Raw genomic sequence first — 20,528 nt, forward strand, 5'->3', positions numbered from 1 at the left:
GGGAAGAGTCGTAAACAGACACCTACCTGTCGCAAAATTGTCCGCGTCTTCTCTTATAAAACAACAATTTTATCGTAGTAATCCCCACAAATAGTTCATTACAAAAGGATTATTTAGTGTAAAACATGTTGAAGATTAGCTGAAAGGTGGTAAATTCATTAAGTGATTTCTTTAAGTTTTCTCACAAAAGCAGTTTATTCTGCACACTGAAGCATCTCCGTAGACATCCATTAAAAACGGCCTATTGTCTTCTCATCAGAGGACCGCCCATAGAATGTCTATGGGACCGCCGCGTTATGCTATTTCATGCTAAGCTTGTGGACAAATAGTAGAAGATCTCTGGTTCTGCGAGCCTCGTTGTCGAGGAGTGCTCCTGCGCATGCTCGCTGGTCCACCGACTCGTCACTGCGCATTCAACATGGACCCGTCGGAGGAGCGTTTGCGTCGGACGCCTTATACGAGTAATGTTAATATTCGCCCATAACGAGCCTTCATATTCGAGAAGAAAACACTCCTGTTAACCGGAGGAAATCTACAATGTACAGCGTTCAAAGTCAGAGCCCCGTCCTTGGATAAGTTCTTCATGAGATTACGGTCATGGCTGGATTGATCAAGAAACAGATCCTGAAACATCTCTCCAGGTCAGTGCTGATCCTCTACGGGTTTTACAGACATGTCAATACATGCTTAAAATACACTGTCGGTTTGTTTATTATTGAACTGAGACATGGTGATGTGGCTTTGCTGGATGACACATGCTGATGGCTCATAACTTGGGCTGGTTGATAGCTTGCCAATGAAATGCACTGGGCTGATATCAAAATAAGGATCTGGTGTCATTCATGTGTCCAGCTAAACAAGTCTGTCTGCTCTGATTGCTTAATGTTGGTTTTGTGTTAAAAGGTCAGTGTGACTTGTCTGGACTTTCCTTTCCTAAAAGTCACTGTGGTCATGCTGATTGAAACCCTTTTTTAAAGAGACAGGTCACCCTAAAACGAACATTCTGTCAGCATTTACTTACCCTTGCCCTCATGTTGTTCCAAAACCCGAATGAGTTTTAATTCTTCAGTGGAGCACAAAATGATATGGTAGACAGAAAGTTCAGTCTAAGTCACTATTCACTTTCATCGTTTGGAATAAAAGATGCAGTGAAAGTGAATGGGGACTGAGGCAGTCATTCTGCCTAACATCTCATTTTGTGAAAAAAGAGTGAGTCATCCATGTTTGCAACAACATAAGGGCGAGTAAATTATGACAGAATATTCATTTCTGCGTAAACTATAACTTTAAGGTCCATCAAAAAGCAAAATGGCTTGGTGCTTTCAGTATTTACTTTATTAAATGTGGGTTAGACAAAAGAAGACCCTCCCTCACTAGGATGCGCCTCACCTCTGTCTGAATCTATCTGCATATAATATAGTGGTCAACGATATATCGGGTTTACCGATTAATCGGTGCTGATTGTTGCTTTTTGGAACAATTTTTTTAACTTTAATTTTTTTGTATTTTTTTTTTCATGTTCCTCTGTGACAAAAACCCTTAATCTGATGAATATATAGGTTATAAAAAGTTTAATTTGGTGAATATTTACACATACACAAGATAACGGAGCAAAGTCACTGTCACCATCACTGTTTATGGACTAAATCATGATTATTAATAAAAAATAAATAAAAAAAAAAGACAAATGAAGCATAGACATTATTATTATTTTTTTATCCCCTTTTCTCCCAATTTGAAATGCCCAATTCCCATTACTTAGTAGGTCCACATGGTGTCGTGGTTACTCACCTCAATCTGGGTGGTGGAGGACAAGTTTCAGTTGCCTCCGCTTCTGAGACCGTCAATCCGCACATCTTATCATGTGGCTCGCCGTGCATGACACCACGGAGACTCACAGCATGTGGAGGCTCATACTACTCTCCGCGATCTACACACAACTTACCACGTGCCCCATTAAGAGCGAGAACCCCTAATCGCAACCACGAGGAGGTTACCCCATGTGACTCTAACCCCCCCTAGCAACCAGGCCAATTTGGTTGCTTAGGAGACCTGGCTGGAGTCACTCAGCACACCCTGGATTCGGTCTCGTGACTCCAGGGGTGGTAGTCAGCGTCAATACTCACTGAGCTACCCAGGCCCCAAGCATAGACATTATTAAACGTTTATTAATATAACCTTTATTGTTTGTTGAGTTCATGTTGATTTTGATTGACAGTGTCATTGGGAAAAGGAAAAAAGTATTTTATAATACCAGAATACCGGACAATTGACAAGCAAACTCTGTTGATCTGCTATTGATGAAAGATGAACTACTATTGAGTTACTGCTCATACGGTATTATAAGCCCATATGACAATGTTTACTTTATAGTATTTTTATTGTCTTACATTGTAGATTATTGTAAAAGTACATGTTTTGTTTGGAAGCACACAGTACATTTCAAAATAAGAGTCACCAGTGTGTTTCGGGCTTGTTAATAGTTAAAAGTACTTTTTAGTTCTGGTTATGATTGGGATTTTACTTGCACAATGAACCTGCATCTGGGATTTTACTCATTTTGGACTCTTGCAGCTTCTATGTCTGTGCCCATCACTGTAAGGAAAGACAAAGAAAATGTTTTAACATTCAATAAATCAATTTGAAAAACAATCGGACGATTAATCGGCTATCTGCCTTTTTCACCACCTTCTGTATCGGCAAAAGCCACTATCAGTCGACCTCTAATATAGTACCCGGTCACATCTGTTTAGTTTGTTGTGGAAACTTGGTTTTAGTCTGGATGGATTGTTAGATGAGGGTTGGGTTGAACAGAAACAATGTTTCACCATTGTTGGCGAGTGCACATTGTGCCAAATGGTTTCACTATTGTGAGCCATTGTTGGGGCAGTTCTTGAGTCCAACCTACCTGCATTATTTATTCTCTCAGTGGAGCGAGTCCAGATGAAATACTACCCCTATTCATTCAAAATGACTGAGGACATTTGGTGAGATGGTGATGTTTGGTCCCATAGCGTTCACCATTCTTGTACATTTGTTAATTAATAGCTCAGGTGTATGCCACGTTGTCAACCATTCAGCTTGGTAAGATAAAGAATGATGGTATGGAATGGTGGTCGGGAAAAAGCATCGATGGTCTTTGGGGCTGCAAATATCAGATGTGCCCTTCAAGGTGACTTGTTTAGAGCTTGTGCGTGTTCGACTGCACCCTTCTATATATTTTTTTTTTGTGGGATCAGTGACACTCAAGGCCTCCGAAAAATGGATGGCACACTCTCTGGACCTTGACTTATTGTTTATGGCGGCATGTTGAATTAATTGAATGGTGTGGGACTTCGCCCAGAGTTTGGCTTGCACAATAACAAGCTGCAGCACTTTTTTAGACTTAATATCCTCAGTTATGTTTATAGCTTAAACATTTTGTGTTTCTGGGTAAATGGTGTCTCTAAGCTGCAGGCCCAGAAGAGGAATGATTGGAGCTGTAGGCAGTTTTCAGAGCAATGAAACATGCCCGACCTGTATTTCTAGTCTTTTTGGGCCCCCAGTTTTAGAAGATGAAGCTCACAGTGTCTTATCTCTCTTTGGTCATTCAGTGTAAAATCAGTGTAAGAACTGATATGGCGGTCATAGCGGCTACTGTATATTTGCTTCTTTTCTTTGGAAGTATAGACCTGAATTTGTAAAGATTTTCATCAGAGAATGTAATTCCCAAGACCAGGTAGGTCTACATAAAGGAAACTACTTCTCAGATCCCATGTTGTATTTTCTGAAATGAAAGCACACCTGCAGATATGTCCATTTTTTTTTTTCATTGATCGGCAAATTACTTAGTCGATTTGTTTATAACTGTCTTTTTCTGTTATTCTCACTCAAACAGGACCAGGATGCTGGGTTTCTCTAGATATTGAGGCCAAGCTTTGACAAAACTAGCATGAATGAAAGTGAAACCAAAAGCACCTCATTGCGTTTTCTCTGCATTATTATTTAGCCTTAAAACACTTAGTCAAAAGGAAGTTTAGTTATCTCACACACACACACAGCCATGCAGAATTTCATTTCAGAATTGCAGAATAACAAAATGGCCTAAAAATTAACCACGTCTGCTCCTTAAAAATAACCTTGTCTTCCACCAGCACATTCCCTGAATATCAGTTAACACCATTTAAACAAAGTTTTACCTTTTTGCTCATGTATGTTAACTTTTAGGCAATATACACTGGCAAATATACATTACATTTGGAATAATGTACAGATTTTGCTGTTTCGGAAGGAAATTGGTACTTTAATTCACCAGAGTGGCATTCAGCTGATCACAAAGTATAGTCAGGACATTACTGGTGTTAAAAACAGCACAATCACTATTTGAAAAAAGTCATTTTGGATCAAATCTAGACAGGCCCCATTTCCAGCAGCCATCACTCCAACACCTTATCCTTGAGTAATCATGTTAAATTGCTAATTTGGTACTAGAAAATCACTTGCCATTATATCAAACACAGTTGAAAGCTATTTGGTTCATTAAATGAAGCTTAACATTGTCTTTGTTTGTTTTTGAGTTGCCACAGTATGTAATAGACTGGCATGTCTTAAGGTCAATATTAGGTAAAAAATGGCAAAAAAGAAACTTTAGAAACTCGTCAGTCAATCATTGTTTTGAGGAATGAAGGCTATACGATGCTTGAAATTGCCAAAAAATGGGGCCTGGGAAGCTCATTGAGTATTGATGCTGACTACCACCCCTGGAGTCGCGAGTTCGAATCTAGGGTGTGCTGAGTGACTCCAGCCAGGTCTCCCAAGCAACCAAATTGGCCTGGTTGCTAGGGAGGGTAGAGTCACATGGGGTAACCTCCTCATGATTGCGATTAAGTGGTTCTCGCTCTCAATAGGGGAGCGTGGTAAGTTGTGCGTCGATCGCAGAGAGTAGCATGAGCCTCCACATGTTGTGAGTCTCCGCGGTGTCATGCACAGCAAGCCACGTGCTAAGATGCACAGATTGACTGTCTCAGAAGTGGAGGCAACTGAGACTTGTCCTCCGCCACCCGGACTGTGGTGAGTAACCGCACCACCACGAGGACCTAGTAAGTAGTGGGAATTGGGCATTTCAAATTGGGAGAAAAGGGGATACAAATTTAAAAAGAAATTGCCAAAAAACTGAAGATTTTATACTAAGGTGTACACTACAGTCTTCAAAGACAAAGGACAACTGGCTCTAACTAGGACAGAAGGAGATGTGGAAGGCCCAGATGTACAACTAAACAAGAGGATAAGTACATCAGAGACTCTAGTGTGAGAAATAGACGCCTCACATGTCCTCAGCTGACAGCTTCATTGAATTCTACCCGCTCAACACCAGTTTCATGTACAACAGTAAAGAGAAAATTCAGGGGTGCAGTCTTTATGGGAAGGATTGCAAAGAAAAAGCCACTTTTGAAACAGGAAAACAAAAAGAAAAGGTTATAGTGGGCAAAGAAACAGACATTGGACAACAGATAATTGGAAAAGAGTGTTATGGATCTTAACCCCACTGAGCTTTTGTGGGATCAGCTAGACTGTAAGGTGTGTGAGAAGTGCCTAACAAGACAACCACATCTATGACAAGTGCTACAGGAAGCGTGGGGTAAAATGTCACCTGAGTATCTGGATAAACTGACAGCTAGAATGCCAAGGATCTGCAAAGCTGTCATTGCTGCACGTGGAGGATTTTTTAAAGAGAACACTTTGAAGTAATTAAAAAAAAATTCAAATTGTGGTTACGTAATTTTTCACGTTATTAATGTCCTGACTATACATTGTGATCAGTTGAATGCCACTTTGGTGAATACAAGTACCAATTTCTTTCCATAAGAGGAAAATCTGTACATTATTCCAAACTTTTGACTGCCAGTGTATCTCCAAAAGATGGTGCCGAGTATGGCTGCTGCGTTGCGAGCTCCGAAACAACATTGTAGGTTTTTGTTTGTTTTGGTTACAATTCTTATGTTTTTTGTCTTGGATGTTGTCTGCCTTATTGTCTACGACAGACAAACACTTTTGGACATTGGTTACCCATTGCAGTTTACTTACTGCAACAACCACTCCACTGATGATGCCATTGCATCTACAATACACACTGCTCTCTCCCACCTGGAAAAAAAGAACACTTATGTGAGAATGCTGTTTGTAGACTACAGCTCATCATTCAACACCATAGTGCCCTCCAAGCTTGATGAGAAACTCCGGGCTCTGGGCTTAAACAGCTCGCTGTGCAGCTGGATCCTGGACTTCCTGTCAAGCAGACGCCAGGTGGTTAGAATGGGCAGCAACATCTCCTCATCCCTGACCCTCAACACTGGAGCCCCGCAGGGCTGTGTTCTTAGCCCACTCCTGTATTCCCTGTACACACATAACTGTGTGGCAACACACAGCTCCAATGCCATCATTAAGTTTGCTGATGATACGATGATGGTAGGTCTGATCACTGACAATGATGAAACAGCCTACAGAGAGGAGGTGCACACTCTGACATGCTGGTGTCAGGAGCACAACCTCTCCCTCAACATCAGTAAGACAAAGGAGCTTGTGGTGGAATTCAGGAGAAGAGAAAGAGAACACAGCCCCATCACCATCAATGGAGCACCAGTGGAGAGAGTCAGCAGCTTCAAGTTCCTGGGTGTTCACATCACTGAGGAACTCACATGGTCCGTCCACACTGAGGCTGTTGTGAAGAAGGCTCATCAGCGCCTCTTCTTCCTGAGATGGCTGAGGAAGTTTGGAATGAACCGCCACATCCTCACACGGTTCTACACCAGCACTGTAGAGAGCATCCTGACTGGCTGCATCTCCGCCTGGTATGGCAATAGCACTGCCCACAACCGCAAAGCCCTGCAAGGGTGGTGCGAACTGCCAGACACATCATCGGAGGTGAGCTTCCCTCCGTCCAGGACATATATACCAGGCGGTGTGTGAAAAAAGCTCAGAGGATCATCAGAGACTCCAGCCCCCCGAGCCATGGGCTGCTCTCACTGCTACCATCAGGCAGGCGGTATCGCAGCATCAGGACCCACACCAGCCGACTTCATGACAGCTTCTTCCCCCAAGCAATCAGACTTTTGAACTCTTGATCTCTCGCGATCAATATGCATCAGCACTGCACTTTATTAATCTTATTATCGCACACTGGACTGTCATAATTATATCTCTCAACTATATATACTATTTTTTTATTGTATAATGTGTATTCTGTATTGTGTGTATTGTATAATGTACATTTGTATGTTATTATTTGTATATTGTGTTGTAATTATGTGTATATTAGATTTTAAATTGTGTTGTGTAAATTTGATGTTTATTGTAGATTGGTATATGTCTCATCACTGTCACGACTACTATGTTGCTCGGAACTGCACCCAAGAATTTCACACACTGTTGCACTTGTGTATATGGTTGTCTGACAATAAAAGTGATTTGATTTGATTTGATGCTAGTGAAAAATGAACTTTTAGCAGATATACCCATTTGAAATAGCCAAATCCAGCGTTTTGAACGTGACGTCTCCTCACTTCCAGAGGGATTATGGGATCATAAAGTGTCCAGTCGATCTGCACTTCAGAATCTCGCCGGACATAGTATGTCATCCGGGTGTTTCTTGCTAAGGCTACTATTTTATGAATACTGATGATTCTACTCCATTGGCATACTTTTTTTGACATGCCATATAATAGGGAAGTATGGATTCTAAGCGAAAGTTTTGATGACTCATTTTGCACTACACAGATTCTTGTCCAATCCAATGCTCTCTAGAATGAAAATGTCCCAGGCCACAACCACACTAATATGTTTCCGTTTGAAAACTAATTGATGTTGCTACATTTACACCTTAACACCATTTTCCTCCACCGACTTTTGAAAAAACTCTCCATAACCACATACTTTGGAAAATTACGACGTTAGGAAACTGAAAACGGAGGTTTCAAACTTGAATGAATTAGTGTGGATGTGGCTGAATACTACCTACAACTGACTAGCAAGTAGCAAATCTTGGTTCATGGTTGTGATTTAAACTAATGCCTGTTGCCTATTAAAAAAGGCACATCACATTACTCACATAACCTCGGTTCCCTGAGATGAAGTGAATGAGACATTGCATTTTAACGCTATGGGGAAAATCCCTTTTCCACCACCTAGTTGAAGCCCTTCTATCATAACATCAATCTTGTGATTGGCAATGATGTTTGAGCTCCGCCCCTTTAGATGCACATTTGCCCTATATAAGCGGGCACTCAAACATAATTTCTTCATAATTTCTGACTGAGGGACAAGAACACGTTGCTTGTTCCTCGAAACTCTGACGTAGTAGTGCGGCCAAGTTTTGCAGTGTCTCGTTCCCTTCTCAACGAACCGAGGTAACGTGAGTAACCGGAGACGTTCCCTATCGATTCAGTTCACTCGACATTGCATTTGAAGGCTATGGGGAACAGAGTCCCATCACGCCGCACTATGTAGTGTCATAACACATTGTGTGGCCCAGGCAGCGAACGCGGCTCTCATGTTGGTCTGACGGAGCGATGTGTCACTCAGGAACACTTGTTTTAAAGATTAAAACAAAATCTTTAAAAAGACGCTTACAAGTGGCTCTGTTATGTCACTTGGACGGAACTGTATTATATATATATATATATATATATATATATTGAAAGGATGCAACTCCTACCTGGATGCTGCGGAAAGCAGGTAGATGTCTCGCTGAGCGATCCAGCAGCAAGGTGGAGAGACTTCTTCGCCGGAACACTAGAGGGGGCGGGTGAATCTTCGCTGCAGGTGCTGGACTCGACGGCAAATAGCGGGCTGATCAAGATGAGATGATCCGTTATAGTCAAGACAAGACGATGTCGGTCTTGAAGGAAGAAATTCTGAAGAAATAATGTTTGAGCACCCGCTTATATAGGGCAAATATGCGCCTAAAGGGGCGGAGCTCAAACATCATTGCCAATCACAAGATTGGCATTATGATACAAGGTCTTCATCTAGGTTACTCGTTAAACAATTTTATAAGGTCTTTAAAATGGCTGGTTGGGGACTTTCACCTTGATTCATACCTTTGGTAGCTGGATTATGTTTTTTTTAGATTCTAAATGTTAAGCCCAAAGTATACTTCGGTACAGGATGCGTGATGCAAATCTCATGATTAACAGAGTGCACGAGCAATGTATGCCCACAGCCCGGTTTTTCTACTTGTGCGTCTTTGAACGTGCAGAATAGGCATGCGCCTGGTTTTATTTACACTAATTAGTGGGTCCACAAGGTGGCAACACTCACATTTTGAGCTGTTGCTGTCACAAAGAAGTGCGAAGAAGATGTAATCGCAACTAAACATCAGGAGATGAAGGTAAAAACAACAACAGTGGATGTGCAAGTCAAGAGAGTATGTGGGGTTGTCTGAAGATACCTGCATTTGTGTAACTGGGTGACTGTGAGACTGATTGTGTGGTCTTTTTAGATCCACCTCCCTCATGTCAGTTCATCACTGCTGGTATCCCTGCAGATGGAGACCGAATGTCTCTCTTTCCTTGAAAAACCTTCTTGTCATCATTTAGTTTACTCTTCTGTCATTTTCTCCCTCACTTAATTTTAATTTCTTCCTTTATTCTTCTGTTTTACTTTCTACCACTCTCATTTTCCAGCTTTGTGGTGTAAATTCCACACAGTGTCTCAGGAAAGCAGCAAATGATTGTCACCTGACCTGGCCAACTTCCAATTAACTTTGCTTTTCAAAAACTCCTGTTAAAAGTGCATTCTGTATTTGTTCCTCATTAAAAAAAGTTTCAAGTTTTAGTTTCTAAAAAAAAAAAAAAAAATTTGATTTGTAAAATCTGTTTAAAACCATATACACTGAGATGAAGAATCTGGTCGTGTCAGAAGCCTAATAAATACTGTTTTATTTATATGAAGCTGGGCTGCCTCATAGAAGCCACCATGTTGAGATCACATGACCAGCCAAATGCTAATTAATTTTGTCTAAGTAACCCTCCTACTGTTCAGTTCTTTCTCTGACAGAATATATGAATCATGGGTGACTGTGAATATTGCATTTCTACAATGGCATTGGTAACTGAAAATCTATTTCCATATCGGCCACCGCAACATAAGCAAATGTAATACTGTGTACACTGTACACCGTTTTTGTGTTGTTTTCAGCATTGAAATAAGATTTCAAAGCAAATATATTCCTTTAGGCCTTAAAAACACACATTTGACACAGTTCTATAAAGAGGTGACCCAGGTTTAGTTGAATTGAGCTCACCTGATGTTACCTGGCTGGCATCTCTTTACTGTATTGGTGGAGCATTCTGGGGACTGACGTGATATCTGATATCAAGTGCTTAAGGTAGGCGATGTCTAAATGAATATTTAACTATTCTTGGAGCACAGCTACGTAATGTGGCGTCCTGCCGATCAGTATCCACATTTCACTTAGAACTGGCACATTTATTGAAGTTTATGTGTTTTCACACTCCCTGTCTCATGTTTTGTTGTGTTTCACACGCTGAGTGAAGAACAAGCCCACGCAGGGCTTTTTGCACATCAGCGGTTTAGTAATTTATACCAGAGCTCTGGGTCGACTCTGTCAGGAAAAGGAAGTTAAGATTTCTTTCCCACCCCCACCATCTTGCCCTTTAAATTTTTTTTCCGTACATATTGTCGTTCCTCTCTGCTCTTTCAAAACTTTATATGCTTTATTTTTACAACAATATTAGACATGATGGAGACAGAAAAGTAGAGAGAGAAAGAATGGGAATGTTGTCAGGGCAATATGCAGTCTCGATTTGAATCGCCATCTCTGCGGGAGCACCACTGTGCAATGCAACACAATCACAGCCAATCAGAACATATCTGATGTTTAATGTACACTTATGTGAAGCAGGTTTTTGGTCAAATTAGGTTTTACAGTGGGTAGAGCTACCCAACATGATGCCAAAGAATTGAAATACGATTATTATTATATAAGCCGACAATGTGTAAGGTTATTTAACGCCGTAAACCTGTTAACACCGTAAACCAATCGGCAGACATAGATTTTTTGCCCATTACCCTGATGCCACTTTGCATGTAAACTCCTTTATTGCTATTCTTGCGGCTTATCCAATGTGTGCAAGTTTTGTGCGGATGCTTGTTTACTTTTTGACGTCAAATCCATAGAATAACCTGATTCTTTCTAATCTCATGTAAATGTCAGATTTGAAAAATAAGCTGAAAGTTACCAGTGTATTGTTGTGCATGTAAACGCACTCAAAGTCCATTTGCATTTTGCTCTATCACATTGCGCCTGGTTAGGATGCTGTGTTATACAAGCATGTGTGCTACCGCTGTGCCACCTTGAGACACTTTCATCATTAATTAGTCTTCGGGAGCACAAAAGCTGTGACGTTAACCATATACCCTACATGAACGGAAGTTCAATTCATTGTTTCTAAGTTTTCAGGCAAATGGTTAACTCAGTAAACCTCAGGCACAAGTTACCTCTTATTAGATGTTGTTAAAGTGGTCATTAAATTGTTTTCAGAATGTTCGGCAGTGCAGAGTTTGAGCACTCAGTATCTAGGCTTTAATCATCTACTTTTAGCTCTTCATATAGAGCTGTTTTTAAAAAAATTCTATTTAAGGGAGATAAATATGGAACAGGAATAACTAGCCACCTAAGAGTGTCCTCATAAATACAGATTACACCTAGACTAGGACCCAATTACGAACTGAACACAGACTTTCAACAGAACAACATTTTTAGTCTAGGACTAGGCTTAAACTGTGTTTGCGAGAACTATTCGCTGTTGTAAAATTGCAATTGTGTGTGTTAGTGTTTAAACTGTGCTAAAGGAAACTGTTGCTTCAAGTCAAGGTCAAATAAACAGGTCAACATTTAATTTTTAGGCTAGTCACGACGAAAACAGCATTTCAGCCCATACTGACCCATCCTACAAAGATTTACCTTGGCCAAATCAGAGGCTTTGAGCGGGTGATTTTTTTTTTCCACACCCTAACCTGTTTGTGTCATTAAAACAGCCAAAGAAAACAAATACAAATAAGTGGGTCTTTTATCATCCTCCGCAATGGGTATATTGCCCTTGAGGAAACACTTCTAAACATTAACTGAAAAAGAGAAGTGTAGGTGCCCTGACACAGCTTGGGTTCTTGGTACACTGAAAGCTGATATACATTTGGAACCTTTTGCTAAACGTTCGGTCCTGGACAGTGGTCAAATGATATGGGATTTTAAATGCAGATACTGATATTTACTTTAGAGAGCAGGGTGGTTGATGGCCAATACACAGGTATTGCTGATATATGATACAATTTAAAGTTATCAAATATGAATGAATGAAACAAACACAATATTTACATTAATCTCAAAATGGCCAGTCATCAGCCGATTTATTGGTCTGTCGAATATATCAGTCTATCACTATCCTATAATTGTAACAAACACTTATGTACATAATATTTAGTCTAAATTTACTTAAATTGAATACAGAAATGGTTTGGTATCGATTTTGGAACTGATACTAGGCAAAATGGCCACTTTTGTTAATCAGCCAATTATGGCACTTTTCCACTGCGCGTTACGGTTCGACTCGACTCTGCTCGCTTTACTTTTCTTAGCTTGCTTTTCCACTGCAGTTTAGTTTCGCCTCAACATGGGTGGGATTATAGACTGATCGTCATAGTTGCGCCGCCTCTACTGCCGTGACATCATCTTAAACGCGGCACAAACATTACTGACCATAAACAGTAACGCGACCGCTAGCTGTTAGCTACTAGCTTATTGTTCAGCATAAAGCAGTTGTTGCATGGTGAAGTGTAACGGTTAAATTGGCCTGGTTGTTTTAGAAGCAAGCTTTCCAGTAGCTGGTCAACTAAATAAAGTGAAGGTTTCAAGCAGAATATAGAATTAACGTAACAAAATGTACCATCCTCCATTGTGGACTCCAGCAACGCCGAGTCCAGGGCACTCTCCCTCCCGTTGCTTGCCAGTCTATTGCCATAGATAGCGTCCATTTGGTCGAACCACTTCCACTTTCTTCTGTTTGAACTACTCCGGCTGTTGTGGTTCTTCATGGTTCTGTAGTCACTTACGTTTTTTTTACTCTTCCCTACACTGTTGGTAGGTCCGGTGGTGGCCGTGTGCGGCCAACAGCTGAGACACTTCCTGAAAGACTTTTTCATTTCGCATCGTTTCGTTCTTTGCTAACGAGAGGAATGTCTGCACCTCGTTTATTGACCACGGCGTGGTTTTGCACACAGCCATTTTTTTTTACAATTCGAAAAACAAATGATATTGCTGTCGCTGTTGCTAACTTTAAAACTAGCGGGTTGATGTCCCGTGTCGCAAATCCAGTGATGCTGGTAGTGACGATTCTCTCTGACCAATCAGTGATCTGCAGGGTTTTACGTCACATTTAGTATCGGCTCGGCTCTCTTGGAACCTCGACCGAGGTGGTACTAAAAAAAGTATCAGGTACCAGGTACTATCCACAGTGGAAAACCCCCAAAAAGCGAGCAGGGTCGAGTAGAGTTGAGCTGTACTGTGCAGTGAAAAAGCCCCATTAGGCACAACATTGGCCAATAGTCTCAAAATGGACAAATATCTGCCAAATTATCGGCCTGGCCAATATATCGGTCTTTCACAAGTCCTGTAAATGAAACACAATATTATTGTACACAATATTTAGTTAAAATTCACTTAAATTGAAAACAGAAATGGTTTATTATTAATTGACAAGGCTTCAGGTTGATTTTAGAACTGACTCTAGGTGAAATGACCCCTTTTGCAAGTCTGCGAATTGGGCACAACATCTACTGATAATCTCAAAATGGCCAAATATCGGTTTATCGATTTATCACCATGCAAATATATTGTTTTGTCACTAGTCCTGGATACAGATTGGTCAATGCAAAGTTCTAGCCATGCTAAAATCCACGGCATAGGCTGTGTTTGAAACTTCAAGTAGCTTTTTCACTGCCCTTTCTGTCAGTGACTAAATATGCAGCATTCTGTGCATGAAGCTGCCTCCTTAGGAAACTGGTTTCAAACTGGCTTCAAAAGCACAATAACTTAATGTCTAATCAAAATTAAAATCCTTCAGATGCAGTTTTGCCATTTTTATATGAGCAGAAGGATGCCACTTAATCAGTTTGCTCAATAAAGTAACATTTTAATGGATAAATATGTCCTTGATATGTTTATTATGTATTAAATGTTTTATAAAAGCATTAAGACACTAGAGATATTGTGAATATAGTCACTGGATAACTGGCACTCCTCAGCGTGTTGCTTCTAACAGCACCCTTAAGCCCATGTTCACAATATAGCGCAGCATCTTACCTTATTGCTTAAGCCTAGAGGAAAAGTCAACACACACACATTAACACAGAAAGCTCAAGGGGTGCGTGGTAACAGCATAACAGCTCACCGTCTTCTTACTTATAGACCATAATTACATTTAAACACAAAAAGCTCATAATCCATAATAGCCTTCTTTTGCCTTCCCTTCTCCTCATTTGTCTTAATGATTTTTTTCTCTCTCATTTCTCCCCATTTCTTTCTCTCCTTCTCTGCAGGTTTGCTAAGAACCTCTCTCCAGATAAGATTAATCTGAGCACTCTGAAAGGGGAGGGCCAGCTTACCAACCTGGAGCTGGATGAGGAGGTTTTGCAGAATATGCTGGATCTACCCACGTGGCTCGCCATTAATAAAGTCTTCTGCAACAAAGCTGCCATCCGGGTAAGAGACGCCCCTGTATCATTCATCTGCTCCTTGATGACGTCCTAATTGAGTCACCAGATATGCATACTCGGGTTCCATCCCAAGTTGCATGCTAATCTATTCATTTTATGTAGTATATGCAATAAATGTGAGATTGGGAATGGTGTGTTCCAGTTCATACTATGTTAAAAATAATAAGCCAGAAGTGTGCAGATGGCATGCTATTTCAAAGTGTGCTACTTCCCAAGTATGCATTTGTGCGAGGCTGTTTTGTTTTCATTTGTGTGATCACTTACTTTAAAGTATGTACTTAGTAGAAGGATATAAATAGCAATTCAGCCTGGCACTTAAAAAAAATTAAGCTACATTCACACTGACAGCATGTGCACCTACAATGCATAAATCACCAGATCTGAAGTCAGTAATTTTCAATAAGAATTGTCAATTTGAGGCGACATGAGCAACAGCAGTCATTAGCGATGTACAGGCCCACATAGAATCTGAAGTTCCTTAGAAAGCTCTGCATATATATGCAGATTTTCCAATGAAATCTGTACCAAAAATGTGAAAAAATTGCACCGTTTTCATCTGAGGCAGAGTTCAACTTTTATGCAAATAAGCAGTGACGAGATGTAGCAATCCAGCTCCTGTTGCAGTTAGATAAAGCAGTTGTGTAGAAACGCCTTCTAATGACCAACAATACAACGTCTTGGCAATCTTAAGTAATTGAAACACTGTCAATGTAAATGTATCTTATAGTTGGCTAGGATTAGGTTGTTCCAAGGCAACCAGAACATGTTTGTTGGGCAGAAACACAGTAATCGAGCACTGTAATCACAACAGGGAATCTATGACAACATTCTGACCACACAGGCCTCAAAAGAGCAATGATACAATGTTATTCTGAATGGCATGCTTTTTATAACACTGACTTTGACTGGTTTGAATCACGCCTGACATGATAAATGCCATGTTGCTACAGTAACAAACACCACAGTGTATTTTCCACATTGTAGTGTTAATCTTAAGCAGTTAAACCAGTACACAGTCTGATGTTGTGGTTCTCTCTTTCTTGCACCACTAGGCTTGCCCATTCTTCAATTTATAGCTTTTATCATAATTAACTATTAGTCAGGTGCAGTTTTCCACTGTCATTATTGACTGAGCCTCCATTTTTGTCCAGAAGTGCACAGCCACATAGTTGTCTAATGAATCCTCAATGGAAGTCATTGTGTGTATTGATAAAGCACGATAGCTGCAGCTGTTCTCAGGGTCAGTGTGGCCCCTGTGAAGCTATCTGATTGGTTCAATGAAGCCCACGCCTGTGTAATGTGTGGCTGAGAGAGAGGAGGTGGCCAAGGATAACGTGTGTGATGAACATCAGAGAAGAGAAGAGGAGGGGTCCTGACAAGGACTTTGAAATGCTCCCTTCCTCCTCTCCTCTCCTCCCCTCTACTCCTCTTTTCTTTTTTCTTTCCATCTCTTCATCTTTCAATATTCCATCCTCTGATCTCCTAAAATCATCCTCATTGTATTTCAGTGTGTGTTGCCTGATATTCACGCTGCTGCTATTGCTTTTCAAAGCGTGCACACACACACGTTTAACAAAGCTATGTAAATGAGGACCTTCCATAGACTTCTATTGTTTTAATATAAAGCTAATTATAATTATTAAAGACAAACCCTAACCCAAACCTGAAAGTAAAACCTTTTGCCTTTTTTTTTTTTTTTTTTTTTTTTTTTTTTTTTTTTTTGGTGTGTGTTTAACATATGTATACAATGGATTTAGTTTGGGGAAATGCACACATTTCAGGAGTTATGGTTTCTCCACTTCCACTTTCACCCCTATACAGTATTAAAGTGCAGAAGAAAGTGTGAGTCGTGTCCCTGTCTGACTCTCTTTCTTTTTTAAGAGAAACACAGTTTTCTCCCACTGGCTGTGCTCCAGGTGCTTCTGAATGCTCCCTGATGCAATCTGGAAAAAACTTTGCTCTCTCTCTCTCACACTCACACACACACACACACACACACACACACACACACACACACACTCATGTTGGTGCAGCTATCATTATGAGGACTCTCCATAGACATAATGATTTTTATACTGTACAAGCTATAGATTCTATCCCCTAACCCTACCCCTCACAAAAAACTTTCTGCATTTTTACATTTTCAATAAAACATCGTTTAGTATGTTTTGTAAGCGATTTGAATTATGGGGACACTAGAAATGTCCTCATAAACCACATTTATTGCATAATACCCTTGTAATTACCAGTTTGTAACCAAAAAAAAAGTCCTCGTAAAACCACTTAAAACTGCCCACACAGACACTGCTCAAATACACGGTCCACCATACATAGTTTGTACTTTAGACTTGAGTTGCCACATCTGTCTCACTGTATCACCAACTTTCCTTTCACTTCCTCTATTCGGTAAAAGAGCATCAGAACAGAATGCTAGTAATGCACTTTTGTCCGATATCCAGAGGCCTACAGCATTTTATTAACACACATTGACACAGATATGTGCACATACACTGAGGTCAAAGTGCGCATTGCTTATTTATTTTAGCAAATATACTGCAAATAGTGCATAATTACAGACTGTACTTTACTGACATACTGTAAATAAATGTATTTTTCCGGTGTGTGTTTTAGATCCCATGGACCAAACTGAAGACTCAGCCGATCTCTCTGGTAAAAAAAACCAAATATGGATGTTAATCTTTAAAAGATAAATCTTTAGTTATAATTAAAGTATATATTTTTCTGATTTTAATCAGTGTTGTTTTTCAGGTTTTTTTTTGTCATTACTAACTTGCACTGTTTATCACCTAGAAATTATTATTAGTATTTTTTAGTCACTGCTTTTACTTAAAGGGATAGTTCACCCAAAATGAAAATTATACTATAATTTACTCACCCTCATGCTATCCCAAATATGTATGACTTTCTTTCTTCTGCAGAACACAAACTTATTAAGAAGAAGATTTTTAGAAGAATATTTCAGCTCTGTAGGTCCATACAATACAAGTGAATGGTGACCAGACCTTTAAAGCTCCAAAAAGCACATAAAGACATCATAAAAGTAATCCATAAGACACCAATGGTGTAATCCATGTCTTCTGAAGCGATCTAATCAATTTTGGGTGAGAACAGACCAAAATATAAGACATTTTTACTGTACAACTTGCCTTTGCAGTCTCTTGGCACGGTCATGATTTCAAGGGAAAAAGGAGTTACACTGTGGTCTTTTCTCACCCAAAACCAACTGGATCACTTCAGAAGACATGGATTAAACCACTGGAGTCATAAGGATTACTTTTATGCTGCCTTTATGTGCTTTTTGTAGATTCCAAATTTTGGTCACCATTCACTGGCATTGTGAGGACCTACAGAGCTGAAATATTCTTCTAAAAATCATCATTTGTGTTCAGCAGAAAAAAGAAAGTCATACACATCTGGGATGGCATAAGGGTGAGTAATTAATGAGAGAATTTTCTTTCTTGGGTGAACTATCCCTTTTATGGTTGTTAATCATTGTGGCTCTAAATCATGTCTTTCAGTCTTTGGATAAAGTTGTCATGGAGATGAGCACCTGTGACGAGCCTCGCCCTCCCAACGGCCCATCACCTATAGCAACAGCCTCGGGTCAAAGGTCAGTTTCAGTTGAGTGGCACTATGTCCCTCAGTTTGTGCTGCACCTCCATTACTTCCTGTTTTATACATCTTGCTGCCTTCATTTAATGTTGGAATAATCATATTAACATATTAACAATGTCGTAATTACCGGTGGGAATCTTTGGATTTTCTTTGAGCTTCAACTTTCTGAGTTGGGGGTGTGTCAATTAAAGAATCAGAAGCTAATTGGTATTGATCATAAGTTGTGATTTTGTATGATTACTGTACAATTTAAGTTTTACGCATTTTGTGTATTCTTGTTAAAGAATAGCAAGAAAGCTTAACAGAAAATAGTATTGGATTAACTATTTGCACCAAGGTGTAAATAAAACCTGCCACACAGTGCGCTTATTTGCACCCCAATAGTCTATTGGAAACAATAGGAATTTTTGATAAACTACTTTGTGTCTTTTCAGTGGTGTAGGTCGTAACATCGGTGCGACTGCACTTTTTCAACCGGGGTTCGATTCTGCATTCTGCATTATTTTTCCCATTCTGTTTCTTGTTTTAATATTTTCTTTAATACAACTTATAATAATACGTTCAAATGAAAATAAAGGTAGTTTTATTATATTAATTGTGTAGTAACCATGTTTTTTGGCAGAAACCATAGATTTGATGCAATTTACAATGGAACTCCTCTTTGCCCCTCAAAATGTTTTTGTGTTTATTTTTTTTTATGATGTTTTTATTTGTATTATATTATGTTTTTGTCTTTCTCAGTGAATATGGTTTTGCGGAGAAGGTGGTGGAGGGCATCTCACTCTCTATCAACTCCATAGTAATTCGGATCAGCGCCAAAGCCTTCAACGCCTCCTTTGAGCTGTCACAGCTCCAGGTCAACAGCGTCAACACCAGCTGGGCCACCAGCGACCTCCGATACACACGCATCCTGGACCCTACACGTGGAGAGGTACAGTAATGCATGCTCCAGCTGTTTGTGGAGGACGTGAGGGTTATGTTTTTGTGGTAACGCTATGGTGCATTTCAGATCCTAACCTTTAAGGAAGTGAGTTGGCAGATGATCAGGATCGAAGCGGACGCCATCCAGAGCACAGAGCATGAGGTCGTCAGCGCCCCCATACGCCTCATCACCAACCAATCAAAGATCAGAGTCACTTTAAAGAGAAAGGTAAGGATGTACTCGCACAAACAGACATTTATTACATGTCTTTAAACACGTTCAGTCAAATGTATAAAGGTAAACCCACATTGTCAAATCAGGGTCAAATTGTGACCTAGTATACAGTAATTCGTAATGACTGGAGAAGTCATCAAAACAAATTATGGTCAAAAGGGTTGGGAACCATTCAGAGTGTTATTCCGTGTGTATATGGTTTGAAGTGCTTTCGTTTATGGGTCAGTTCTGAGCGTGATGTAATGACCTGTCGGGATCTGTTTCTCTTTGGCTCCCCTCTAAATATTGGCAGCTGATTAAGGATTTTATTTCAGTGGCTCCAACCACACACCCATACGCACAAACATCATGAGATCAACACATTAGCTCTTAATGTACAATATAAGATTAAACATCTATGAAATACATTTGTCTGTCTTGCTGTGTGATGAGCAATTTTAAAGGTGCACATTATGTGCATCACGGCTATGATATAAACGCTTGTGTCTATGTTTTTCAGATGAAGGACTGTAATGTAGTGGCATCTAAGCTGATTCTGATCCTGGATGACCTGCTGTGGGTGCTGACAGACTCTCAGCTCAAGGCCATGGTGCAGTACGCCAAGTCTCTCAGTGAAGCCATGGAGAAATCAGCTGCTCAGCGAAAGAGCATGGCCCCTGACACCACACAGGTGTGTGTGTGTGTGTGTGTGTGTGTGTGTGTGTGTGTGTGTGTGTGAGGGCACCTCCTCTTCTCATTCACCACTCTACCACCTGTAAACATGCCTCAAATACCACCAGTTTCAGACTTCCTCATTTCCTCAACAAACACATGCACCCATCCTTTATTCTGATATCTAAATAATCTCTGGCACCCCCTACTGGTTATATTCAAACTTTTACCTCTGGTTTTGCAATGTGTGATTATTGTAGCTCATTATGGCATAATTGTACTTTATTAATCTGTTGGGAAATGTGGAGACATAATT

The 20,528-nt window shown here is 40.1% G+C and overlaps 1 protein-coding gene across 3 annotated transcripts in view; it reads left to right on the forward strand.

The window, feature by feature from the left end:
• The first annotated feature begins 374 nt into the window (after positions 1-374).
• The window catches only part of bltp3b (bridge-like lipid transfer protein family member 3B), a 44,897-nt gene continuing 24,743 nt past the window's right edge, over positions 375-20,528 (forward strand). Inside the window, exons 1-7 of one of the 3 annotated variants that reach the window (XR_007896107.1) lie at positions 375-641; positions 14,593-14,755; positions 17,401-17,439; positions 18,309-18,400; positions 19,147-19,336; positions 19,415-19,555; positions 20,061-20,231. Coding sequence is in view for 2 of the 3 variants with exons in the window: in XM_051687942.1 (XP_051543902.1) it covers positions 598-641; positions 14,593-14,755; positions 17,401-17,439; positions 18,309-18,400; positions 19,147-19,336; positions 19,415-19,555; positions 20,061-20,231 (840 nt within the window). In the remaining variant the exon portion in view is untranslated. The remainder of the gene's footprint in view (positions 642-14,592; positions 14,756-17,400; positions 17,440-18,308; positions 18,401-19,146; positions 19,337-19,414; positions 19,556-20,060; positions 20,232-20,528) is intronic. The other 2 variants (XM_051687942.1, XM_051687943.1) reach the window with 2 other exon arrangements.

The sequence above is a fragment of the Myxocyprinus asiaticus genome, chromosome 45 (genome assembly GCF_019703515.2).
Source record: "Myxocyprinus asiaticus isolate MX2 ecotype Aquarium Trade chromosome 45, UBuf_Myxa_2, whole genome shotgun sequence".
In the NCBI taxonomy this organism is placed as follows: Eukaryota; Metazoa; Chordata; class Actinopteri; order Cypriniformes; family Catostomidae; genus Myxocyprinus; species Myxocyprinus asiaticus.